The following is a 24,853-nucleotide window of genomic DNA, read 5'->3' on the forward strand; positions in this document are numbered from 1 at the left end:
AGACCAGGATGTGTCCATCCCAGAAATTAATGCAGGGAGTAGGCAAAGCCGTGGCACCATGGTGGATGGTGCTCCACTGTAGATGTGGCAGGGAGGTACAAGGCTGGGGACAACACAATGCCAGGAGGTGCCAGCCTTGGGCTCTTCTGATCCTGGGGGAGACCAATGGGTTCAGTCCAGCAACTGCTGCTGGTTCTTTGGTTCTGCCAGCTGCTGGATGCTTCTGTCTCCCCAAACACATCCCCTGTAAGGGAGTGCAGCTGCCCCTGCCCACACCAGCCCCTCACCTGCCCGCAGGTGATCCATGTGGGACAGCGAGTTCCCACTGCTGCTGCTTAAACTTTGATGAGCTGCAGGAATCCAGGCCTGGCATTAACATTTGATGTGGTCACCCTGCTCCCAGGCACGTGTGTGTGCAAACACGCTGCTGGCACTGCCATGGCCACACGTGTGGCACATGCAACTGCTCTTGCCAGCTGTGTGTGGGCACGTGTGGCACCCTGCCCATACCTGCCACCTGGCATGGTACAAAGAGAGCCCCTGTGGGCTCTGGGCTCCTCAGTGCTTCCCAGCAGGGCTGTGGAATTTGGTCTGGTGTTGGATCGCTCCCTTTGGGTGTGTTCCGGCTGCTGCCTCGGGCTCTGCAAAATTGTCACCACTCTCTCGGTGCCGCCGTTTGGCGTCACGGATCCCCGGGCTTCATCTGTCGTGCTGCCTGGGGGAAGTGGCTGATTCCTCAGGGAGGGGCAGAGGAAGCCCCGAGGCGTGGGAAAGGTGGCAGGGTCCCGTTTTGGGGTAACGGTGCTGCCCCTGCAGCGCTCCCCTGGGGGATGCTCCCAGCAGCAAGGGCCCTTCCCTGCTCCTTCGGAAAAGTCTCGGGGCTGGCGTGGTGCATCCCTTACATTATTCATGCCACCGCGAGCCTGGCGGTTGGGTTACAGCCGGATCCCAGCCACCGGCCCCGCGCTGCCGGCTCGCGGGGTGTGCGGGAGACAGGAGCAGCTCCGCCGGGCTGCCCCGGGACGGCTCCCGCCGCCCCAGCGCCATGCCAAGCGGGCGGCCACCGGCGCCCGAGGGAGCCACGCACGGGCATGTGCCTCGCCAAACCCGGGCACAGGTAAATAGCCAGCCGGGGCAGGCGGCGGGGAACCGAGCCGGCCGCTGTGCCGGGAGCAGGCACCTGTCCGCACAGGGCATCCCCTCCCAGCGCCCCGCCGGGGCCGGAGCATGAGCGCCCGCCGCTGCCAGGATGGCCGGCAAGAAGGGGGAGCCCAAAGGGAAGGCAGGCAAAGGGAAAGGGAAGGATGGCAAGAAGGGCAAGAAGGAGGATCCCAACGAGTCGGAGGATGCCTCGGATGCGGAGCTGCTGAAGGCAGAGGAGAGCGAGGAGACGGAGGTGGTGGAGGAGGAAAAGGAAGAGAAGGAGGAAAAGGAAGAGGAAAAGGAGGAAAAGGAAGAGGAAAAGGAGGAAAAGGAGAAAGATGAGGAGGAAGTGGTTGTAGAGGAGCCCAAGAAGGGGAAGGGGAAGGAGAAGAAGGGGTTGCCCAAGGCAGGAGTGGCAAAGAAACTGGGCCGTGGGAAGAAGGAGACGGAGGAAGAGGAGGGTGAGAGCAATGCTGCAACAGCCAAGAAGAACACGAAGGGCCCCTCCAAGCTGATGATGGGGCTGGCAACTGACAAGAAGAAGAAAGGGGCCAAGGGTGCAGAGGCCAAGGGCCAGCCCAAAGATTCTGTGGAAGCCAGTCCAGCCGAGGAGGAGGCGGCAGCGCCTCCGAAGGCCCGGGCAAAGCGGAGCCTCCGCAGCACCTCGAAACTCTTCATGGGCTTCAAGAACCTGGGGCTGCGCCGGCCCAAGAAGGGGCAGTTCAAGAACACATCCCGCTTCTTCTGGGGGCTGCATAAGCATAGCACCAAGAAGAGGAAGAAAAAGAAGAACAAGGCAGTGCTTAAGTCCACCTCGAACCTGATGATGCGCTTCAAGCAGGTGGGCAAGAAGAGGAAGGAGGAGGCCAAGGAGGAGGCCAAGAAGGAGTCACCGTCGAGGCCATCCTTCCTGCTGCTGCGGCGGGGCGGGCAGGACCCTGAGGATGGCTCACTGCTCTTCCGCCGGCGCCCGGAAAGGAAATTCAAGCCCCGGGCACAGGTGCTGAGCAAGGCGGCCACCGCCACGGGCTGGCTGGCCAGGAAGGTGCTGTCCCGCCGCGGGCGGCTGGTGGGGGGCAGCCGGGCCACTGACACGGCCTGGCTGTCCCGTATCGGTGCCAAGAAGCTGCCGTTCCCTGCGGAAGACGAGATCCTCAGGCACCGGGCCAACATGAAGCGGATCCCTGGCGGTGTCGGGCTGCCGGCGCCCGGCACTCCGCGGCAGGGCAGCATGGTGAGGCGGCCGTCCCGGCGGCGCTCCCAGCGCGCCGAGCCGCCGGGGCCGCCGGGGCCGCGCTACGGCTGGGCCGAGGAGGAGAACGGAGCCTACGGCCGCCGGCAAGCCTATGGCAAGGAGGACGGAGCCTACGGCTCCCGCCGTGGCTATGCCAGGAAGGAAGATGGAGCCTACGGGCCCTGGCGCGGTCAGCCCAAGGAGGAAGATGGAGCCTACGGCCCTCACCACGGGTACGCTGAGGAGGATGGAGCCTACGGCCCGTGGCACAGCTACAGCGGGGAGGAGGATGGAGCCTACGGCCCCCGGCACAACTACTCTGAGGAGGAGGAAGGCTACATGCAGAGTCCAGCCTATCCAGCAGGGTACGGCTTCGAGGACGCGGGACCGGCTCCCTACTCTGACTACCCTGGCTATGAGACAGAGGAGGAGTACGACTACTACGGGGGGTTTTGGGAGGATGGCGACCAGCCAGGCCACCCCTACGGCGACTCAGAGCTCGAGGACGAGGGACCGTTTGGTGGTGGGTCTCCCCTCGGCCTCTATGATCCATACAGCAGCGACCCAGAGTATGGTGAGGAAGCAGCAGGGCCCTTCGGCTACAGGGGGGATCCCTACGAGGACTTTGGGGAGCCCTTTGCTGGGGGGTACCCTGGGGGGGAGTACCCCGAGCATCGCATCCAGTACAGCGAGGGTGGGTGGGCGCCGCATGCCCAATCCTCCTGCAACCCCTACGCCCTGGGCCTGGAAGAGATCGCGGAGGGTGAGGAGCCCGAGGAGTGGGAAGAAGAGGAGGAAGAGGAGAAGGAGTATCCCTTTTCCATCCTGAGCGCCTCCTCGCTCCGGGGCATGCGGGAGACGCTCTCCTCCAAGCTCTCCCTCAACAGGAAATTCAGGCTCTTCCCCCGACCCCAGGTCAAGCTTTTCGGCAGGGACCGCCTGGACGTCCCCCTCCCGCCGTCCCCCCACCTTCCCGCCGCCCGTGACGAGGACGACTACGACGAGTACGAGCCGCCGCCGCCTCCGGCAGCCCCCGGCCCCGCGGCATCCCCGGCACGCCCGGTTTCTGCAGCGCGGGCGTGCGGGAGCCCCCTGGGGCAGTTCCTCCAGCGCTCCCTCTCGATTCCTGCCAGCCGCCCGCCGCGAGGGGCCGGGGCATTTCGGGGGTCCCGCACGCCCCAGCTCTCCTACAGGCGCTCCAGCCGCAGGCTGGCGGGGATGGAGAGCGCCGGTTTGGGGGCCCGGGACTCCTCCCCACCGGCGGGGCCCTGGGGGCAGCCCCCTCCCCGGGAGCCAGGGGCTGCGCGCCGGCCGTCGCTCCGTAACCCCTTCGCCAACCCCGGGCGCTCCTCTTCGCCGCCGCCCGTCCGCCCGCGCCCCGGTAGCACGCGGGGCGAGGGGCCGCGGCGCTCCCCCTCCCTCGGTGCCAGCCTCCGGCGCTTCGGCCCCGAGCCCCCCGCCCCGCCACCGCCCGCTCCGCGCTCCCCGGGGCCGGGGGGGAGGCGCCTGGGTGGGCCCGCGGTCCCGGGGAGATCTCTGTCATCGCGCCGGAGCAGCCCCCCCGGGCTGCCGCTCCCCCAGGCCTGGCCCCGGCTTCCCGAGCCCCCCACCAAGGCGGTCAAGCCGCTGCAGAGGACCCCCTTCCTGGCACCATCGTCCCGCCCCGGCAGCCGCCGCCTCGGCCCCCCCGGCCCCTCCTGGGACGAGGAGATGCCACCCTGGCGGGGTCCCTCCGGGGTGCCCCCTCCGTCTAGCCCCGCTCCCAGCACCCCCAAAAGTTTCATCCAGCGTATCGGGCAGCCCCTTGCCGGGATGGCCCCCCACTCCCCACCACCGAGGCCATCTGCTGAAGCGGGGGGACGCAGCCTCTCCAAGGGGCGCTCCGTGGCGCAGTCCCTGGCTTCGTTGCTCGTAAAGAGCATAGCCCCCGGCAAAGCCCCCTCATCCTCACCACCCAGCCGCCTTCCCTCCACTCGCTCGCCCCCCATGCCCCGGCGCCCATCCCGGCGGGACGGGAGCACCCGCCGGTCTCCGAGCCCACCCTCGGGGCGCCGGGGCTGGGCGGACGTCGGGCGCCCCGTCCTCCCCTCCAACCCACGCGGCAACCGGAGCCCCTCACCGCCCCGTCGTGCCGCTTTCCCGCCACCCCACGGCCGAGCCCCCGGCTCTCCGGCCGTCCCCCGGCACGGCGTTCGTCCCCCGGGGCCGGCGGAGCCCCTGGACGGTGACGGGGCGGCCGCGGAGGAGGGCGCGGGGCGCTACGCGGTGGTGACGCCGCAGGTGCAGAGGTTGGGCTCCTTCCGGCGCGCATCCCGCATGTACAAGCAGCACTGGTCCACGCAGCACGTCGTGCGGGTGCGGGAGATGCCCGACGCCTGGACAGCCGAGCAGGGCCGCCCCCAGCAGCCCACCCAGCGCGGCCGGCGGTGGGCGGGCCAGTGGGGAGCCGACATCGCCCGGTACCTGTGCCAGCGCCCGCCGGCGGGCGGCTGGAGGGACAGGCACCCCTGGGCAGAGGGGTACCTGGGCAGCAAGCAGCCCTGGCGCAGCAAGGTAACGCCCGCGGGGAGCCCCCTCGGGGGCATGGAGCCGGGGGTGAGCTGGCAGCTGGAAGCCGGGGCAGGGTGGCGAGTTAAGGGGGGCCTGATGGCGCTCCCAGGCACGAAGGCATCGGTGCAGAGGGATTTGCAGAGCCCAAGGTGGGGGTAAATGGCTGTGGGTGGTCTGGGTGCTGGCGGGGGTCCTCCCGTGGGGAGCAGGCTGCAAGAGGGGATCATCACCGTGTGTCCCCCCACGAGCGGCCCCTCTGGGGACACTTGATTCTGGCGTATGGAAATGCAGAGACCCGATCCGCGGGGACAGGTGCGGGTGGCACGGTGACCCGGCGGGGTGTCCGCTTTCCTGCCCACCCCCTGGCCGGGCGCCAGCCAGGCTCCCGTGTGACACCTGTCCTGTGTCACCCCTGCACGTGGCCGGGGGAGCAGCCACAGCCCCCTTCCATCACCTGCACTGCGGGTGATGCCCATGGTGAGCGGGACCGGGATTCCCAGGAGCAGGTTTTCCTGGGACCAGCCCCAAGGTGGCCTCGGTGGCCTCACGTTTCTGTGTTCCAGCCCTGCTGCTCTCAGCTCACACACAATGCTCTTGCTGGGGGACTGTTTTGGGGCTGTGGGGTGTTTTCTTGGGGTTCCTTCCATTGCTTACTGCGTGTCCCCTGGTGTGGGGTCACAGATGGTGTTTTGGGGTGGTGGTGGTGGTGGCTGGCACATCCCTGCCATGATGGGGTGGTTGCTCCATGCAGATGCAGTCACTGTGCAGCCTGCCCATTGTGCGGTACCAGGAGCCACAGGAGGAGGACGGGCTGGAGGACATGACCCAGCTGGAGTGAGTGTCCCTGTCCCCTACGCTGTGACTCAGTGCTGTGGGGGACAATGAGGCTGCAGGCCCCCAACCCCATACCCCTGACCCTGCTATCCTACCCCATCTCATCCCAGCATGGGCTCTGCTTCAACCTCCTGGGCCTGGAGATACTGAGGACACTCTGGGCACAGCAGAGTCCCTCTGTCACCTCCTCTGTCCCTCTGTCACCCCCTAATTCAACCTCTGCTCCATGCCAGGGACCTCCAGGAGGCTGCAGTGCTGAGCAACATCCGGACACGGTTCGAGCGCCAGCTCATCTACGTAAGCTTAGGGGACACAGCATCCCCCAAAGACTGTGGGGTGGGGTCTTTGGGGAGTCACCCCCCTCTGAGGGCTCGCAGCCCCACACTCTCTCTCTGGCAGACCTACATTGGCAGCATCCTGGTGTCGGTGAACCCCTACCGGCTCTACAACATCTACGGCAAGGAGCAGGTGCAGCAGTACGAAGGCAGAGCCCTGGGTGAAAACCCACCGTGAGTACCAGGCTGTCCCCAAACGTCCTGTGGGGATGGGGCCACTGCCACCCTCGGGTCCTGCAGCAGACCCTGGGTCACTGAGTGTTGGAGCAGCTGTGTCTGTGCATGGAGATGCTCAGGGCACTCTGGGGGTCCCTGTGCTGGGCCAGCATGGCACTTCCCACCCTCTGCTTCTCCCCACCCCAGGCACCTCTTTGCCATTGCAAACGTCGCCTACTCCAAAGTGATGGATGCCAAACACAACCAGTGTATCGTCATCAGGTGGGACAAGGCTGTCCCCACACACAGCCCCTGATTAACACCACCCTAATTGCTGGGTTGCTGCCACCAGCCTGGCTTGGCCCCATTGGTTTGGGGAGGTTTGGGAGTAGGCACCCCTTGCCTGACTGGTGATGGCCCCAGCCATGGCCCCGCTCTGTGTTTCAGTGGGGAGAGTGGCTCAGGGAAGACCGAAGCCACCAAGCTGATCCTGAGCTACCTGGCAGCCGTCAGCCAGAAACGCAGCGCTGCCCCACAGGTAGGGCACTGCCCTGGGGACATCCCTGAGCCCCCCATGTCCCCATTGTCTTCTCCCACCTCCATCCCTCTGTTCCATCCCTCCTCATGGCTCTGCTGCTCTCTCCTTGTCCCAACGCTTCCACTGGACCATGGCAGATAGAGGTACCAAAGGGACACATGGGCTGGGATGGGTCAGGGGGACAGAGAATCATGGTGGCACCTTGGCCATGGCACCCCAGCTGCAGGGGAAAGGTGGGAGGGACAGCAGGAAATCAGTGCATGCACACAGATGGAGTCTTGGTGCTCTCTCACAGCCTCGTTCAACCTGGCTGTGGTGCACACCTCAAATTTGGGCACCCACGGGTGTGTGTGTGGAGCATGGGGTGGCAGGGAGGGTGGCAGGGTGTCAAAGGGGGGGCCCTAGCCTTGGAGATGCCCTGTGGTGTGTCGGGTGCCCAGGTTGACCCCCCCCCAGCTCTCCCCATCACCACGACAGATCCTGGAGGCGACCCCTCTGCTGGAATCCTTCGGCAATGCCAAAACCGTGAGGAATGACAATTCCAGCAGGTTTGGGAAATTTGTGGAAATCTTCCTGGAGGAGTAAGTAATGCTGAGGAACCTGTGTGTGGCTACTCCCACCCCATGTCCCCTGCTGCTCCAGGGGTGTCCAGCCCAACCCAGCCCCTTGTCCCTCATCCCTGGAAGGCCACATAGGGATGTTTTTGGGACAAACCTGGTGTCAGAAAGGTGATAGCACCTGAGGACAGGTGGCTGTCCCTGGGGTAAGGGCAGGGATGCTGCGACCTGGCTGGCACCTTTACCATTCCCAGTGCCCATCCTTGTCCTCCTATCCCATCCCATCCTCTCTTGGCCCCACTGATCCTGACAGGGAGTGCCTGATACCACAACCAGGTGCAGACACCTCTCCCTGCTCACCCATCTCTGGTGGGGGGAATCTGGGGAGCAGCACTGACCCCCCATTTTGTTGTGGGGCATTGGGGCACAGGTGGGGCCTTTGGGGGGGCCACAGCCCCTGCCCAGGCCGAGGTTGCCAGCCAGGTGCCCACTCTCCCCCCTGCAGCGGCTTGATCTGCGGTGCCATAACCTCGCAGTACCTGCTGGAGAAGTCCCGTGTGGTCTTCCAGGTGTGTGGTGAGGGGGTCCTGAGCTCTGCCCCCCACTCTGCCCCCTCTGCCACCCCCTCCCCAGCTCAGTCCTCTGCTCTCCAGGCCAAGAGTGAGCGCAACTACCACATTTTCTATGAGATGCTGGCAGGGCTGCCGTCCCAGCAGCGGCAGCGCTACTGCCTGCAGGGCGCCGAGACCTACTACTACCTGAACCAGGTAGTGTGCCCCTCCCCGGCCCCCCCACGGCCTGATTTTGGGGGGCTGGTGGGTTCTTGAGCCCTCAAGGTGTGGATGAGGATGCTCAGTGCAGGGTGACCCCCCTTGCTGGGTGCTGACCCGCCGGGACCCACTGATGGAGCAAGGGGGTTGTGCCAGGGTGGGAACTGTGAGATTCCCGGCAAGGATGACGCTGAGGATTTCCGCCGGCTGCTCAACACCATGGAGGTGCTGAACTTCAGCGTGGATGAGCAGAACAGCATCTTCCGCATCCTCTCCTCCGTCCTCCACCTGGGCAACGTCTACTTTGAGAAATACGAGGTAGCCCGGGGGGAGCCAAGCTGTGCTCCTGGGGCATGATTTGGGACGTGGCAAAGGGGGGATCAGCAGTGCCACGGCATCCCTGTGTCCTGCAGACCGACTGCCAGGAGGTTGCCACCGTGGTCAGCGCCACAGAGATCCGGACGGTGGCTGAGCTGCTGCAGGTGTCCCCTGAGGGCCTGCAGAAAGCCATCACCTTCAAGGTGACGGTGAGTGCAGGGGGGCACAGGCTAGGAGGGGGACTCTGGCCCTTGGGGACCACCTGGGCTGATGTTGCTGCAACTCCACCATGCCATTTCCCAACCAGGAAACACAGAGGGAGAAGATTTTTACCCCTCTGACTGTTGAAAGCGCCGTGGATGCCAGGTAGAGGGAAGGGGGCTGCACTGCAGGAGGGTGTGGGGGGTGTCTGACCCCCAGGGATGGTGAAATGCCAGCTGGGAAAGGGGATGATCAGGTCCCTCTGTGGTGATGAAAACTGATGCTGTGGTGGGTGCTGGCTGTGGCAGTGGAGTACGCTAGTGCCATCTCAGAGCTCTAGTGCTCTGCTCCTCTCTCCCCTTCCCAGGGATGCTATTGCCAAGACTCTCTACTCCCTGCTCTTCGGCTGGCTCACGGACCGCATCAACAAGCTGGTGTACCCGCGGCAGGAGGCCCTCTCCATCGCCATCCTGGACATCTACGGCTTCGAGGTGAGCAGGATTCACCCCACCTCCATCCTGGCTCAGTCCCAGCTCCATCCTCCCAGGCTCCATGGATCTTCCTTCTCGCAGGACCTCAACTTCAACAGCTTTGAGCAGCTGTGCATCAACTACGCCAACGAGTATCTGCAGTTCTTCTTCAACAGGATTGTGTTCCAGGAGGAGCAGGTGGGGCTGGTGGGCAGTGCTGGGCTCTGCCCTGGTGCTGGGCACTGCTGTGGGGCTGGGGGCACAGGGCTGACCTGGTGCCCACCCTGCAGGAGGAGTATATCCGGGAGCAGATCGAGTGGAAAGAGATCCCCTTCAGCGACAACCAGCCCTGCATTGACCTCATCTCCCAAAAACCCTACGGCATCCTCCGGATCCTGGATGACCAGAGCTGCTTCCCCCAGGTGAGGAGCTGCCTGGTGATGAGGTGCAGCCAGTACTGGGAGGTCACTGCGGCTGGGGAATCACCATGGCCCAGGGCTGCTCTTCTCCTGGGCTGTCCAGGACAACCTGGGAAATCCCCCAGGTTCATCCAGGCTGGATAAGCCCAAAGAATTATTGAAACATCATGGAATCACAGAATGGTTTGGGTTGGAAAGGACTTTGGAGACCACCTAGCTCCAACCTGCTGCTGAATCTGCTGTGTGTGTCACTCCTGTGTCCCTTCCCAGGCCACTGACCACACGTTCCTCCAGAAGTGTCACTACCACCACGGGACAAACCCGCTCTACACGAAGCCCAAGATGCCGCTGCCTGAGTTCACCATCAAGCACTACGCAGGGAAGGTGACCTACCAGGTGTGTGACATTGGGATGTTAAGGCAGGTTAAAGAGGAGGCTGATCCTGCACCAAGGAGGGAAATGCATCTCTGGGGGTCTGGCTGGGGTTCTGGAGCTCCTTGCCTCACCCTGTCATCCTGCTGGGCTGCTCACCATGAGGTTTTGCTATTTGCCAGGTTCACAAGTTTTTGGATAAAAACTATGACCAGGTCCGTCAGGATGTGCTGGACCTGTTCATCAGCAGCAGGACCAAGGTAGGGCCCTGCCTGGCACTGGATCTGCAGTGCCACTGGGCATCAGTAGCTCCCTTCCATACATCCCTTTCCATGTCCCCAAGCATGTCCCCAAGGCCGGTGAAGCCCAGGGGGACCTGAAACAGAGGAAGTCTAATACATCCTCTGGGCTTTGACCCCTCAAGCATTAGGCACAAACAGGCACATGGGCTGCTCCTGTGCTCTGTATTATCCACATCCTCATCCCCATCCTTATCCAGGCAATCCAGCCACAATTAGGGGATGCAACTTGCTCAAGGCTGGCTAAAAAAGGAATGGCCGGGCTGTGAAGAGGATGTGGGAGAGCTGCACCATCCTGGCCACCTTCCTCCTCTCTGACCTTTCCTGTCTCCCCAAGGTGGTGGCCAACCTCTTCTTCGGCCACGCCCAGGTGATGGCCCGGCAGAGGAGCCTCATCAGGAGGAGCAGCACCAGGACACGGCGGTACAAGGCTCCCACTGTGGCCGCACGGTTCCAGCAGTCGCTCCTGGAGCTAGTGGAGAGGATGGAGAGGTCAGGGTGGGGAGCAGGCTGTCCACTGGGCTGTTGGGAGCTGGACCTCAGCCCTAGGGGCCTGGGCTGGCTTTGTCCCCTGTTCCCTGTGGCTGACGGGGGTCTCTGTCACAGGTGCAATCCCTTCTTTGTGCGCTGCATCAAACCCAACAACAAGAAGGTGAGAGCTGCTGGTGCTGGTGCCTGTGCTACCTGTCCCGCTGGCACTGGGAGTGTGTGGGCACACGGTAGGTGGGGGTCTGCCCAAGCAGTTGCTGATGTTTCTCCCCATCCCTGCCCCAGGAGCCAGGGCTCTTTGAGGCCGACGTGGTCAGGACCCAGCTGCGGTACTCGGGGATCCTGGAGACCATCCGCATCCGCAAGGAGGGCTACCCCATCCGCATCCCCTTCCTCGTCTTCATCGACAGGTGCCTGGGGGCTGCAGGCTGGGCACTGCCATCCCAGCCAGGGGACACCACAGTTTGTGGGTGTTTTGGGGGCAGTGTTTCGGCTGGGGTTCCCCCACAGTGGGAGCTGGGAACCCCTCATGTGAATACACAGGTGTGGGAGAAGCTGCATCTCCAAGAGCAGTGTTTGTCACCGCAGGGAGGGCGGGTGGTGGTGTCCCAGTGGGGTCCTGTGTGGTGACAGTGTCATGGGCTCACCCAGGTACCGCTGCCTCGTTGATATGTGGTCCAATGTCATTCCCAATGGAGCCAACTGCGTGGAGATGCTGAGGAGCCTCTGCCCCGTTAACCCCAGCATGTACTACGTCGGTGTCACCAAGGTACTGTCCCGGGAGGGGGCTTGGCTCCAGTGGTGCCCTGGGGGTGGTAGCTGAGGCGGGGAGCTCACGGCCTTGCCCCTGCTCCCAGCTCTTCCTGAAGGAGCAGCTGTACCAGGCGCTGGAGAGCAAGCGATGCCGTGCCCATCACCTGGCCGCGCTCACGCTCCAGCGCTACGCTCGCACCTTCTTCATCAAGCGGCGCTTCCGCTCCCTCCGCCGCAAGATCGTCCTCCTGCAGAGCCGGGCGCGGGGATACCTGGCCAGGTGGGGGTCCCTGGGGGTGGCGGGTGGCCACGGGTGGGTGGCAGAGGGTGACGGGTGCCCTCCTGCAGGCAGCGGTACCGGCGCATGCGGCACACACTCATCAAGTTCAGGTCGCTGGTGCACATCTACGTGAACCGCCGGAGGTACCTCAAGGTGAGGTGGGGCCTGTCACATCCCAGGGGGTCCAGGGGGCCTGCTTGCCACCCTGCTGCATGTTCAGCCTGGAGAGGACACAGTGGCATCCCCAGACTGCGAGCCCCCTACGTGCCACCCTACCACCTCCTCCGTGTCCCACTGGGTATGGGCAGCGCCTTTTCAGGGTGAAAGCCCTGCTGATGTTGGGGAGGGGGCAATGGCAACCCAGGGTGCTGTGTTGCCTTGGGGTCTCCCTTCCTCCGGTGGGATTCATATGGCTGCTCCGCTTGCAGAGGAAGGAGGATGCTCGCCGGCGGGCCGAGGAGGAGAAGGAAAGGATGAAGCAGGTAAAGATTTGCAGCCCCGGTGGGAGCACACGGGCAATGCATGTGCAGCCCGTGTCGCTGTGCTGTCCTGCCCATCCCTGTGCTCCTGGCCGCGGCACCCGTGGGTGCTGGGGCAGGAACCAGCACGGCAAGCGTCCCATCCTTGTGCTGCGGCGGCAGGAGCTGACGCGGAGGGAGGTGGTGGATGTCACCCACCTGGAGATCCCGGCCGAGCTGATGGGGCTGCTGGAGGCCGCTGCAGGTGAGCGGGCCCCGCACCGCCATCGCTCCCAGCCCCTTGTTCCCCCTCCGATGGCTGTGCCGTAGCTTCCCGCTGTGCCGCAGCCGCTCGGGAGGTGAACGCCGGCTGCGTGGTGCTGGTGCCGCCGCCGGCGCTGCAGCCCGACCCCCAGCTCACCCTTCCGCTCGACATCAACGACTACCCCATGGCCAAGTACGTGCGGGGCCACTTCCAGGTAAGGTGGGCGCCGCGGCCAGGCAGCGGGGAGCTTTTCCCGACGGGCAGACAGCTTTTGGGGAGTCCCTGGCACCCCGGTCGTGGTGTAGCAGTGAGGTTCAGGGTCCCCGTGGTGGCTCCCCGCACTGTCCCACCGGGCTCTGCCCCGGCTCCCACCCCAGGGACGCCACAGGTAGCGAGAGAGGCTGGATCCGGGGTGGCTGTGGTGCTGTGGGGAGCTGGCTGCCACCTCCCTCCCTCCCCGTGGGTTCCTGTCGTCTCCAGAGGCCGGGGGGACCCTGCTGAGGTTATCGGAGAGAGACCCGCTGAGCCCTCCTGGACGCCCGACGCGGGGCGGATCCGGAACGCTGGGGCGGGAGACCAGGTCGCTTTGCTCCCGGACCCCGGCCCCACCCACCATCACTTTGCCCCGTTCCTCTTCCTTGTCCCTGTTTTTGCCCTGTGTCTCCCAGTCCCCGGCATCCTGAATGACAGCTCCGGGGCTGGATAAGGCTCTCAGCCTTGCCAAGGTGTTGCCGTGGAACCACAGAATGGTTTGGGTTGGGAGGGACTTAAAGACCATCCAGTTCCATCCCCTGCCATGGGCAGGGGCAACTTCCACTAGACCAGGTGGCTGCAAGCCCTGTCCAACCTGGCCTTGGACGTTTCCAAGGATGGGGCAGCCACAGCTTTTCTGTGCAACCTGTGCCAGGGCCTCACCGCTCATCTCTACTGCTGCCAGCACAACCTGAGCCCCTCCCTGCCCCACTCCCAGGACACTGCTGGCCTCATCCTTCACCCCAGCCCTTTGGCAGCCCCACAGGCTCCACCCAGCATCAACACCATGCTCAGCACCATGGGGCCAGCCCCTTGTGGCCTGAGGCTGTCCCCAGGTAGCCATGGGTGCGGGTGTCACCGCAGGAACCTGCATTTGGGATGCTGACGGCCCCACTGAAAGCCCCCCTCACCCGGCTGGATGAGGAGCTGTGCCACGAGGCTCTCAGCCTCTTCCAGCTGGTAGGTGGGATGGCACAGGGTCCATCCCCACAGTCCCCCGCCCGTTCTGTGCCCAGGGTCAGAGGGAGGACCTGGCTGTCCCTGTGGCAGATCCTGCGGTTCATGGGGGACCCGGGGCTGGGCGGCCCTCAGGAGACCCTCTTTGGCAACTACATCGTGCAGAAGGGGCTGTCGGTGCCGGAGCTGCGGGACGAGCTCCTGGCACAAGCTGCCAACCAGGTGTGGAGGAACACCAACGTCAACAACGAGGAGCGGGGCTGGCTGCTGCTGGCCGCCTGCCTCAGCGCCTTCCCCCCGTCCGCAGCCTTCGACAAGTACCTGCTCAAGTGAGCTGGGCACGGGCTCTGGGGTGGGAACGGGCATGGCTGGGACCCTCCCTTGGGAACAGACTGGTGCTCATGGCTGGGAATGCTGCTGAGGCGTTTCAGGGCTCTCCTGGCACCTGTGGCTGAGGATGCTGCCTAGGCCCCAGCTGGTTCCTCCACGGTTGCTTGGGCCAGCCTGGCACACATGGCCAGGTCCTGTTGGGAATGCTCTGAGGTCCTTGCAGGATCCCTCTGGCCAAGCTGGCATATGTTCCCATGCCTCTCTAGGTTCCCCAGGGCCAGCCTGGCATATGTACCCAGGGATTCTGGTCAAGTCCCACCAGAGATGCTCTGAGGTCCCTCCAAGATGCCCTGGGCCAGCCTGGCACATGTGCCCAGGATGCTGCCGAGATCCCTCCAGGGATGCTCTTAATCCCTCTGTATAGCAGAAACAGGTGATCCCCCAGCTGGGGAATAATGCGCTCTGACTCCAATGATTCAGAAAGCTGAACAATTGCTTTATTAAGCTATACTATATTACACTAAAACTATTCTAAAACTATACTAAAGAGATGCTATACTAAAGAATAGTAAAGAAAAACCCGTGACTGTCTCCAGACAGTCATGACACACATGGATCCAATTGGTCAAGGAATCAAAACAACCTTCACCGGTGCCCAATTAACAAATCACTTTGGGCAAACAATCTCCATAACACATTCCACATGTGCCAAAAAACAGGAGCAGTGAATAGAGATAAGAATTGTTTTCTCTTCCCTGAGCTTTCTCGGCCTTGCCTGGGAAAAATCCTTGGGAAAGTTGTGCCTGCTGCTCTCTGTGAAGAGAGCTGTGGTCCCCTGTGCCAACCTGGCACGCGTGATCCTCCTGCAGCAGCCTCCCTTCCCCTCAGGTTTGTGTCTGACTACGCCTTCGCTGGCTACAAGCCGGTGTGCCAGCGCAAGCTGATGCACGCCATGGCTCGCTCCCAGCTGGGTGCCGCGGCCGCCCGCACCTTCCCCCCGTCCCTGCTGGAGTGGACGGCGAACCGGCAGCAGGCCAGCATGGCCCTGGACCTGCACTGCTTCAACGGTGAGGGCAGCGTGGTGCTGGGCATGGAGCTGGTGAGGGTCGGTCCCAGTGTGACTGCCCTCACGGGCAGGGGGGACTGGTGGCACCTGCTCACTGCCCATCCCTCCCCAGGTGACCAATTCTCCTGCCCCATCCACTCCTGGAGCACAGGCGAGGACCTGGCAGGGGATGTCCTGAAGCTCAGGTATGTGCTAGCTTGGCACCTACCCACCCCATGGCTCACAGTGTCACCTGGGGCTGCCTTTGGTGTCCCCAGGATCTGGGAGCCCGAATGCCCAGCTGATGGGCAGGGTGTCCCTGTGGAGCCTGTGCCCAACCCCTGTGTTTGGCTGTTGGCAGAGGGCTGGCTGAGGGCTGGCGTGGCTGGTCCGTGGCTATGAAGGCAGGTGCCCAGTGGGCTGAGCTGGCTGGACACGACTATGTCCTGGACCTTGTCTCCGACCTGGAGCTGCTGCGGGGCTTCCCCAGACAGAAATCCTGCTTCCTCATCGCATGGGATGGCACGGAGAGCCACAGCAGGGACAGCCGGCCGTAGGTACCCGGGCAGGGATGGTGCCCCACTGTGGGGCTGGGGGGGGAACCCTGGCACTGGGCTGGATGGGTGCCAGGGGTGGGTGGGCTCCTGAGGGGAAACCTGGCGCCCGCTGGGTGCTCGATGAGTGTGTCCTCTGTCTCTGCAGGGTGCTGGGACACGGATTTGATTTGGATGAGGTGCCTCCTCCCCCTCCTGTGAAAGCCCCCACACTGCCTTCCATGGATGCATATCACCCCCATGGTAGGGCATCGTTCCCCCCAGCTCTTGTGCCCCAGTGTGGTGACAAAGCCCTGCCATGCCTTTTTCATGCCTTGTTCCCTCTCAGATGGGGAATTTGGGGAGCCACGCAGCCAGAAGGGTCTGGACCGGTACCTGGACAGTCTCTTTGACCCCGTGCTCTCCTACGGCAATGGGGTGAGAGGGGTGTCCCCCTGCCCGAGGCATTTTGGGTGCCTGTGGCCGGGCCACTGTGCCCTGACACCTGTCCCCCAGGAGCTGGAGAAGCCATCCATCCTCTCGCAGAGGCTGAAGGGAGGAGGTGGTGTGGGAGGAGGGAACAGTGGCACTGATGCCACCCGGAGCGAGCCTCCCGTGGCTGCAGAGACACATCAGCCGAGGGGTGAGCGCCTCCAGCACTCCCACATCCACAGCCAGCCCCCTGCCTCAATTTCCCTGGTGTAGGGAACATCCCTGAACCCAGGGCCCCACGGTTCTGACTGAGCTCTCCTCTTTGCTGTCACAGGCACAGAGCCAGACCTGTCCCCACAGCGCCAGGCAGATGCCAAACAGCCACCCGGAGCCTCGGTCAGTGCACAGGGCTGGAAAGGGTCGAGCCCCTTCTCTGCTTCAGGGGCAGCCCCTGGGGAGGGGAGCAGCCAGAGGTGCCAGGTGTTGATACCATCATGTCCCCTGCAGGGCAGAGCGACAGAGGGGACGCCAGCCCATGTCCCCCAGCCCCGGCCCTACTCCCAGAAAGCTGGTAAGGGGTCCCGGTGCATCGGGGTGGCCACAGGGGCTCGTGGCACTGAGCCAGGGCCCCTGAAACGTGTGCTTGGCTCTGCAGCAGCCGTGGGCCGGCGGTGGCCGGGAGAGCCGGTGCGGCATTCCCGGCTCAACTCGGAGCACTTCCCACGGCCCACGCACGACATCCGCAACATCATCCGGCAGTGCCAGCCCGCCCCGCGCAGCTCCCAGCCCCACAGGTGCACACCTGGTCCCCAGCCATGCCTGGGGCTTCTCCTGCCCGGGGCTGCATGGGCTGGTCCTGATGCTGGAGTGTAGGGAATAACAGGGTGTAGGGACTGATGGGATATAGGGAATGCCGGGGTGTAGGGGATGATGGGGTGCCCCAAGCGATGGGGCTGCAGGTGGTGTCAGGTACAGGGAATGATGGGGTGCAGCTGGTGCTGGGGTTCAGGTGATGTGGGATTTTGTCCTGGCAGCAAGCTCTTTGGGAAGAAGCTGGACCCCCATGAGGAAGCCATGCAGATCCTGAAGGAGCAGCTCTCAGCAGCCCGGGTGCCATCAACTGTGGTAGGGATGTGGCCATCCCCATGTCCCCCTGACGAGGCTGGGGTGTCACTGGCACTGCCCACAGCCCCTCTGTGCCTCGCAGGGGCCCAAGGAGGTGGTGGCTGCAGTGAAGCCGGTGCCAAGTGCCAGGTACCAGCTGCGAGCACCCACAGGACGTCCTGCAGCCACACAGCCCCCAGGTATTGCTGGCAGATCTGTGGCATTGGGGGGGCCAAGGTGGAGTGAGGCACTTCACCCTCCCCATGGCACAGCTGATGCCTGGTTGGATAACTGCTGTGTCCAGCTCATCCAGAGGGCTGCTCCCCATGCCTCAGTTTCCCCAGGTGGAGGCAGCTGTTGGTGGTTCCCCCCAGGGATTGCAAGGCTTTCTGTCCCTTTGCAGTCTTTGTCTCCCGGGAGCTCCCGTCTGAGGCACAGCAGGTCCAGACCCAGCTGCACCGCAGCTGCAGCGAGGACTTCTACACCTACCACAACGTGCCCTGGAAAATATTCATCCGGAAGGAGGTACAGATGGTGGGGACACTTGGGGACACGTTGGTGCCAAGGCCCTACCAGGATAACAGGGTTTACACCAAGCCCTGGTCTCTCTCCTGGCAGGTTTTCTACCCCAAGGACAACATCAACAACCCACTGCTGCTCGACCTCATCTTCCGGCAGGTGAGGCTCTGAGTTGGCCCCACAACCCCCCAGGGTTCCTTGGGAGCTGGGGTACTCCCCAGTGGGGTGATGGTTTACTCATCCCACTGTGCCCATCCTGCTGAGCTGCCATGGAGGAGCAGGGGCTGTTGCACGCTGGGGCTGGGGGGATTTTTGCTCCTCCCCACACAAGCCCGCTGCTCCTCACCCCCTTTCCCAGATCTTCAATGATGTGCTGTCTGACACCTGCATCCGGATCAGCCACGAGGAACGGCTCCGCCTGAAATCCCTCTTTGGTAACCCTGTGTCCTGCTGCTCCCTGCCTGGGGGCTCACACCCAGCCACTCTTGAGCCTGTCCTCTTCTCCTGGGTATCCATCTCCAAGCCAGGACAGCCTCTGCTTAATCCTGGGTAGTTTTGCCTCCAAAAGCAACGACTCCCCCTGTAATTTTGTGCTCCATAACATCACAAGTTGTGTCAGGTCTCAGCCAGCTGCTTGGGGAACACACATCTGTCTCTGTAGTCCTGCCAGGCATGGGAAGGGCATGAGCATCCCTGCTTTTGTTGGGAACTCTGTCCACATCCTCTCCAGGCAGGGGGAGCTCACTGGAGGTATTTTCCCCTCCCCACAGCGGAAAACAAGCTGGACTCCTTCAGCCCCGTGGCCACCGAGAGTGTCAAGAGAGAGATCATTGCCGCGGCCCGGGATGGCTGCGAGGTGTACTTCTCCCGCCTCTTCCCTGCCACGGTGAGGGCCCAGCTGTGGTCAGCATGAATCCACAGTGTTGCTGTGACCTTGGCTGAGGTGCTGTCCTGCCCCCCAGGGCAGTGTGGGGACAGGTGTGCAGATCCTGGCCGTGTCCCACACTGGCATCAAGCTGCTGCGGGTGGTGAAGGGCACCAATGTCCCTGGGGAGCAGCTGCGGGTGCTGCGGGCCTACAGGTAGGGGTGGCCAGGGTGGGGTGGGTGCTGTGGGTGCCACAGATACCAGGTGTTTCAGCCTCCCCTTGCCCTGCCCCAGCTACCCCGACGTGCTCTTCGTGACCACCCCATCCAGGAACATGCTGGAGTTCAACCTGCGTGGCGAGAAGCTCATCCTCTTCTCCCCCAAAGCCCCCCAGGTCAAGGTCATGGTCGACCACTTCATCACAGAGCTCAGGAAGGTGGGGGGTGCCCTGGGGCTAGGGTGGGTTTGTCCTGGGGGTCAGATCCTGCCCGTGTGCCTGTGTTTGGGAGGTTGGGGTGGGCAGAGGAGGGCATCCTGCAAATGGGACCGTGCCTGGATTTGGGGGAATGGTCCTGAGGTTGTGGGTGCTTGAAGTCCCTGTGCTGGGTGGGGTGTGGGTGTCCCTATGGGCATGGGCTGTGCCAGACCCCCTGTGCCCAGGACTCCCAGTATGTGGTGGCCGTGAGGAACTACAGCCCAGAGGACAGGGGCCAGCTCAGCTTCCACAAAGGGGACATCATCCACCTGCAGTCACTGGAGCACCCTGAGAGAGGTGAGGGACTCCCAAACCCCCCCTTGCCAAAATGCCTTTGATGGGGTCACAGGGGCAGCAGACTGATGGCTAGCCCTGCCCTGGAGGTGGCTGTGTGCTTGCCTGGAATTCTGTGACATCCCATGTCCCCATGGTGTCCCCGTGGTGTCCCTGCAGACCACTACTATGGCTGCGTGGTCCGCAAGAAGGTGATGTACCTGGAGGAGCTGAAGACAGGCACCCAGGATTTTGGTGGGTGTCACACTGTCCCTGTGTGTGTCCCTGAGCTGTGTCCCCCTCCTGGGTCTGGGGCACGGGGCAGGGTCCTGCCTCTGTCACCCCTCAGCAGGATGGTTTGGGGTCTTTTTGGTACTGACCTGATGCAGAGAGATGCTCCCCTGCAGGTCTCACCCTGGTGCCACCCATGTCCCTCAGGTGACAGGCTTTGTGGCCCCTGGTCTATACCTTTCCCTTGAGTGATGCCAAACTGCAGCTGCTTCCAGCCAAAACCCATGGCCAGATCCCTGAAAAGGGCTGGGGATGCAGAGGCAGGAGGGAGCAGGCAGAGAATTTTAGGGGTGACCCCCTGGCTGCCAGCCTGGGGCCATCCCCACCATCTGTCTGGCACAGGGTGGAAGTTCGGGGCCATCCATGGCAGGTCAGGGCTCTTCCCTGCCGAGTACGTCCAGCCCGTGGCGGCGCCCGACTTCGTCCACCTGCCTGCGGAGAGGAAGGAGGAGCCCAGGGACAAGCAGGGCAAGGTGGCAGCGTCAGCAGCCGTGGCTGTGGCCGTGGCCTCCACTGCTGCTGCCCAGGAGCTGGACCGCAAAACCGAGGTGGGTCCTTGTCACAGACATATTTCCTGATAAATCCTTTTGCTAGGATCTTTTCTCCTGAGAAGCTGGGAAGCTTCAACTTCTCCATGTTTTCCTACTTTGGAATGTGATTTGGAGAATTGTTTACCCAGCATGGGAATTGTTTTTAATTAATGACCAATCACAGGTCCAGATGTGTCGAGGCTGTGAGCAGTCACAAGATTTTATTATTCATTCCTTTCTAGCTTTCTGATGTCTCCTTTCTCTTTCTTTAGCACAGTTTTAGTATATAATTCTCCTTTAATATAATATTATAAAATAATAAATCAGCCTTCTGAAACATGGAGTCAATTCTCATCTCTCACCTCATCCTTGGGACCCTCAAACACTGCCACAGGTCCTGGCCCGGGGCTGTCCAGGCTGGCTGTGCCTGGTGCCCACTGCCTCACTCTGCAGGTGTCCCCAGCCAGTGCCACCTTTGTGGAGGGTCTGGAGGGAGATGGTGACGAGCAGCTCAGGGATGTCACCAGCGCCTGCCCCATGCTGGCCTTTGCCCAGCGGCATTTCCGTGCAGCACGACGTGGGACCACGTGAGTATCAGAGGTGGGACAGGGGCGTGCCATGGTGGGGACACCTGTGCTCACCTTCTCCCTTGTCCCTCTGCCAGGGACTCCCGTGGGATGAAGGTGCCAAGCGTGCTGGAGATGCTGACATTCACCAAGGTATGGGGAAGTGGAGTTCTGGGGTGCCCTTGTCCTGCTGTCACCTGCAGGTCCCTTTGAGGTCCCAGCAGGGTCCCAGAGCTGGCCCTCTCCCCCCGCTCCAGATTCCTATTCAGGAGTCACTCATTGAGTTTGTGGATGGTGGCCTCAACAAACTGGCTGCTGAGGCTTTCCAAGGTAGGCAGGGGCACGAGTGTCCTATTACCCTGTCCCTCAGCCATCCCCAGCCCTGTCCTTGGAGGAGGGTGGGGCTGGACTGGGATGGGCAGAGTGGGGTGTCCTAGGGGAGTTTGGTTCTGGTCCCACTGCTCCATGTGCCCACCCAGGAGAGCACATCCCTGGGGAAGGGACATGCTGACCAGTGTCACTGTGTGGCTTTGTTGTCCCCAGCTGTGATGAAGTTCATGGGTGACCACCCCCTGCGGGGGCAGACAGAGCTGGACATCGTCTGCACCATCCTCAAGGTAAATCCACCACTGAGCCGCTGAGTCCTGGGGGTGGCCTGGGCAGGGGGTGGCAGAGAGGTGGCAGCTGTTCCTGTCCCCAGCTGTGTGCAGAGCACGAGGTCCTGCGGGATGAGGTGTACTGCCAGATCATCAAGCAGATCACCAACAACACCAGCTCCAAGCCGTGAGTCCCTCCACCCATGTGGGACAGCAGAGGCTGGCACTGGGACACTTGTACCCTGGCCAGGCCAGCTGCTCCATCCTGGGGGGACACCTGGGGACCTCATCCTTGCAGAGGGCTGTGCTGCTCCCCAGGGTGATGGGTGCCACTGTGGGCACCCTCGCCATGCTTAGGGGATCAGCCCTGGCTGTTCCCACAGGGACAGCTGCCAGAGGGGCTGGAGGCTGCTCTACATCCTCGCTGCCTACTACAAGTGCTCTGAGGTGCTCCGGCCCTTCCTCCTGGCCTTCCTGCAGGATGCCAGCAGGCACCCGGAGCTGCCTTTCCACGGTAGGGGCCATGCACACCCCCAGTGCTGGGGGGGCGGTGGGGAAGGACACCCCAGGTGTCACAGAGCTCAGGAGGAGCTCTAACAGAGCCAGCATGGCAGCTCAGCTCAGCCCCATCCTTCATCCCGGCCCCTGCTCCTGCCAGGCATCGCCAAAGCCTGCGAGCAGAACCTGAGGAAAACCCTGCAGTTTGGTGGGCGCAGCCTCTTCCCCAGCAGCATGGAGCTCAAGGCCATGGTGGTGAGTCCAGGGGCTTGTGGGGTGGAACAGGGCTGGTGTCAGCGTGAGATCCCCCTCAGAAGTTCTGGGTACCCACATAGGGTTTGGTTCTCCTTGTGGACTTGGGATCTCCCTCAGACACCACCCTGCAACAGAGCTGATCATTTGTGGGCATCTTCCCAAGAGAGCACAGCCCTTCTCAGGGTACCCCCTACTTTGGGGGTACCCTGAGCCTTCAGGGGTCCCCAGTGGGGATGGAGCTCTGTGGACATGAAGTGAGGGCATGATGGTTCAGCTGGACAGGATGGGCAAGAGACAGGATGATCCCAATGGGATGGTTCCTTAGGGGTAGCTGCAGGATTTGGGGTGTCCTGTGGGTTCTTGCTGTGTGAAGGGCCCCTCTGCACCCCAACGTGTCCTCCCATGCAGGCTGGACGCAGCGCCAAGCGCCAGCTCTTCCTCCTGCCCGGTGGCATCGAGAGGCACCTCAAGATCAGGACGTGCTCGGTGAGCCGGAGGGGACAGGAGTCTCGGTGCACCCCAAGATTATGGTGACACCTCAGCTGTGGGCACCCAGAGGGGGTGGATGTGGAGGGGTTGCACCCTTTGGCTGCCCCTGCTATGGGACTTCATCCCCTGAGAAAAGCAGATCATCACTGGGATGAGCCTCAGTGCAGGACAAGTTGGTGGCCCAGAGCACAACAGGGGGACGTGGCAGTGTCCCAGCCACCTGTCCCTGTGCCCAGGTGGCTCTGGATGTGATTGAGGAGCTGTGTTGTGAGATGGGGCTGCAGAACCCAGAGGCTCTGGAGGAATACATCCTCTTCGTGGTGACCGACAGAGGTGAGGAGCTGGCAGGGGTGGGACAGACGGGACAGGACAAGCCAGGGCGGGACAGCCATGTGGGTGGTGTGGTGGCCACACTCAGACTCCTGGGTGGCACAGGGCAGAGCGTGCGGCCACTGACCCGCCGGGAATACGTCCTGGACGTGGCTGCCGAGACGGAGCTGCGGGACAGCAGCTACACCTTCTGGTGCCGCCGCGTGGTCTGGAGCCAGCCCCTCAAGTTCGACAACGAGCTCTACGTCACCGTCCACTACAACCAGGTCGGGCCACCCCATCAACCTCCCCCAGGGCCACCTCCCTGTCTCCCTCAGAGCGTGCCCTGTCCCCAAGCCGTGTCCCTGTGCTCTGTCCCTCTCCCAGGTGCTCCCTGACTACCTCAAGGGGCTGTTCACCGTCCTGCCGCCGGCCAGGCCGGGAGAGCAGCACTTCCCGCATGTGGCCAAGCTGGCCGCCCTCCAGCACCGAGCCAAGGACCGCCACCACCTCCCCACGGCGTACGGAGGGGACAGGGCACCTGGAGGGGAGGGAAACACATGGCCCGTGGGATTGGGGACCCACTGGCCAGTGCTGGCCCTGACCTCGGGCTCCCCCACAGGCGGGAGATGCAGGACTACGTGCCCCCACAGCTCTTCCGCCTGCTGAAACCGCAGTCCTGGCTGCAGATGGTGACCCAGCACGTGCAGCAAGCCCAGGCACTCAGCGCCCACCAGGCCAGGGCGCAGTTCCTGGGTGAGGGAACAGCCACAGGGAGAAGATGCAATGCTAATGAGGACATAGTGCTAATGAGGATGTAATGCTGCTGGGGGTGTGGTGCTGCCTAGAGGGTGATGATGATGGAATGCTAGTTGTCCCTGCACAGAGCTTGGGGTGCTGCACATGGAGGGCAGGATGGATTGGCAGGGCAGGACAGGGACACCCATTTTTTCTCTTGGCTGCTCCTGGGTGCAGGCCACCCTGGGGACTGGGCAGATGGGAGTGGCAGTGGGCACTGAGACCCCGTCCTCTGCCCTGCAGGCCTGCTGAGTGCCTACCCCATGTTTGGCTCGTCCTTCTTCTACATCCAGAGCTGCAGCAACAACGCCATTGTTTCGCCCTGTATCCTGGCTGTCAACCAGAACGGCCTCAACTTCCTCAGCAAGGAGACCCACGTAGGTGTGGGGCCGTGTGGGACCCATGGAATCATGGAATGGCTCGGGTCGGAACAAACCTTAAAGCCCGTCCAGTTCCAGCCCCTGGCCATGGGCAGGGACACCTTCCACTAGACCAGTTTGCTCCAAGCCCTGTCCAAGCTGGGATCCCTGGTCACCTTAAAGGGGTTCCCAGGGCACACGGGCCACCCCTCTGTCCCCCTCCCAGGAGCTCATGGCCAAGTTCTCGCTGAATGAGATCCAGTCCACACGGACGCAGCGCCCGACAGCAGGATCCAGCTCTCCCTACGTGGAGATCACTCTGGGAGACCTCCTGGCCCAGGGCATCACCCAGCTGCAGCTGGAGCAGGTCGGGGACACTTGGGGACATCAGGGAGCCCTGCTGGAGCTCTCACAGTGGTGGCACGGCCACTGCCCATCGGTGTGTCCCTCTGCAGGGCCTGGAGCTGTGCCGCGTGGTGGCCGCGCACATGGAGAGGCTGCTGGGTGCCCGGGAGAAGAGGCTGACGCTGCCGCCCAGCGAGATCACCCTGCTCTGAGCCCGCCAGGGCCCGAACCCCCGGACCCCCGGCAGGGGGGACAGAGGGTGCAGTGACCATGGGGTGTCCCCAACTTGGCCAGTGGCCGCTGTCCTCCTGTCACCACCCCGCTGTTGTTGTGGGGTTTTATACACGCCTGGCAGCTCGACATGACTCGGTGTCCGTGGTTTTGTGTTGCGCTCGCTGCTGCAGGGCGGATGCTGCCCCGCGTCTCTGATTCCCCATCGATCCCCATGTGTTTCCTATTCCCGTGCCTCAGTTTCCCCCCTTAGTCACTGCCGCCCGCCTGTCGCGCTCGTCGGGTCCGCCAGAGGGCGCCAACGCCGCGCGCCCGCCGCCACCTCCGCGCCCCCTCCCTCCCCGCCGCGCGCGCGCGCT

At 63.2% G+C, this 24,853-nt stretch overlaps 1 protein-coding gene across 1 annotated transcript; it reads left to right on the top strand.

Moving 5' to 3' along the window:
* Window positions 1-1,792: 1,792 nt before the first annotated feature.
* MYO15A (myosin XVA) lies at window positions 1,793-24,721 on the top strand. The gene is made up of 64 exons (XM_059861995.1): window positions 1,793-4,930; window positions 5,679-5,761; window positions 5,995-6,058; window positions 6,161-6,270; window positions 6,460-6,534; window positions 6,700-6,790; window positions 6,928-6,933; window positions 7,268-7,371; window positions 7,853-7,916; window positions 8,001-8,114; window positions 8,274-8,435; window positions 8,531-8,644; window positions 8,743-8,801; window positions 9,004-9,127; window positions 9,209-9,304; window positions 9,397-9,528; window positions 9,796-9,921; window positions 10,080-10,157; window positions 10,534-10,688; window positions 10,803-10,848; window positions 10,971-11,095; window positions 11,337-11,454; window positions 11,543-11,718; window positions 11,787-11,871; window positions 12,147-12,200; window positions 12,360-12,441; window positions 12,525-12,655; window positions 13,558-13,653; window positions 13,744-13,979; window positions 14,869-15,047; window positions 15,159-15,231; window positions 15,387-15,578; window positions 15,728-15,822; window positions 15,908-15,996; window positions 16,075-16,201; window positions 16,325-16,386; window positions 16,498-16,561; window positions 16,646-16,784; window positions 17,025-17,115; window positions 17,198-17,294; window positions 17,498-17,619; window positions 17,713-17,772; window positions 17,972-18,047; window positions 18,384-18,499; window positions 18,576-18,694; window positions 18,774-18,915; window positions 19,140-19,251; window positions 19,408-19,482; window positions 19,861-20,066; window positions 20,502-20,635; window positions 20,713-20,767; window positions 20,872-20,944; window positions 21,158-21,231; window positions 21,315-21,397; window positions 21,594-21,724; window positions 21,869-21,963; window positions 22,372-22,449; window positions 22,689-22,785; window positions 22,888-23,048; window positions 23,149-23,282; window positions 23,384-23,517; window positions 23,803-23,936; window positions 24,145-24,285; window positions 24,374-24,721. Exons 1-64 carry the CDS (start codon window positions 1,820-1,822, stop codon window positions 24,473-24,475), a joined length of 9,879 nt encoding a protein of 3,292 aa, XP_059717978.1. The 5' UTR covers window positions 1,793-1,819; the 3' UTR covers window positions 24,476-24,721.
* The last annotated feature ends 132 nt before the right edge of the window (window positions 24,722-24,853 follow it).

This window comes from Haemorhous mexicanus, chromosome 17 (assembly GCF_027477595.1).
Source record: "Haemorhous mexicanus isolate bHaeMex1 chromosome 17, bHaeMex1.pri, whole genome shotgun sequence".
Taxonomy (NCBI): domain Eukaryota; kingdom Metazoa; phylum Chordata; class Aves; order Passeriformes; family Fringillidae; genus Haemorhous; species Haemorhous mexicanus.

Excerpts from the sequence above, each read along its gene's own strand:
- MYO15A (XM_059861995.1), top strand. The coding sequence starts at position 1,820 with ATGGGCTTCAAGAACCTGGGGCTGCGCCGGCCCAAGAAGGGGCAGTTC. Across the intron at positions 6,059-6,160 it reads TCGAGCGCCAGCTCATCTAC|ACCTACATTGGCAGCATCCT; the intron begins GTAAGCTTAGGG and ends TCTCTCTGGCAG. Across the intron at positions 8,802-9,003 it reads GAAAGCGCCGTGGATGCCAG|GGATGCTATTGCCAAGACTC; the intron begins GTAGAGGGAAGG and ends TCCCCTTCCCAG.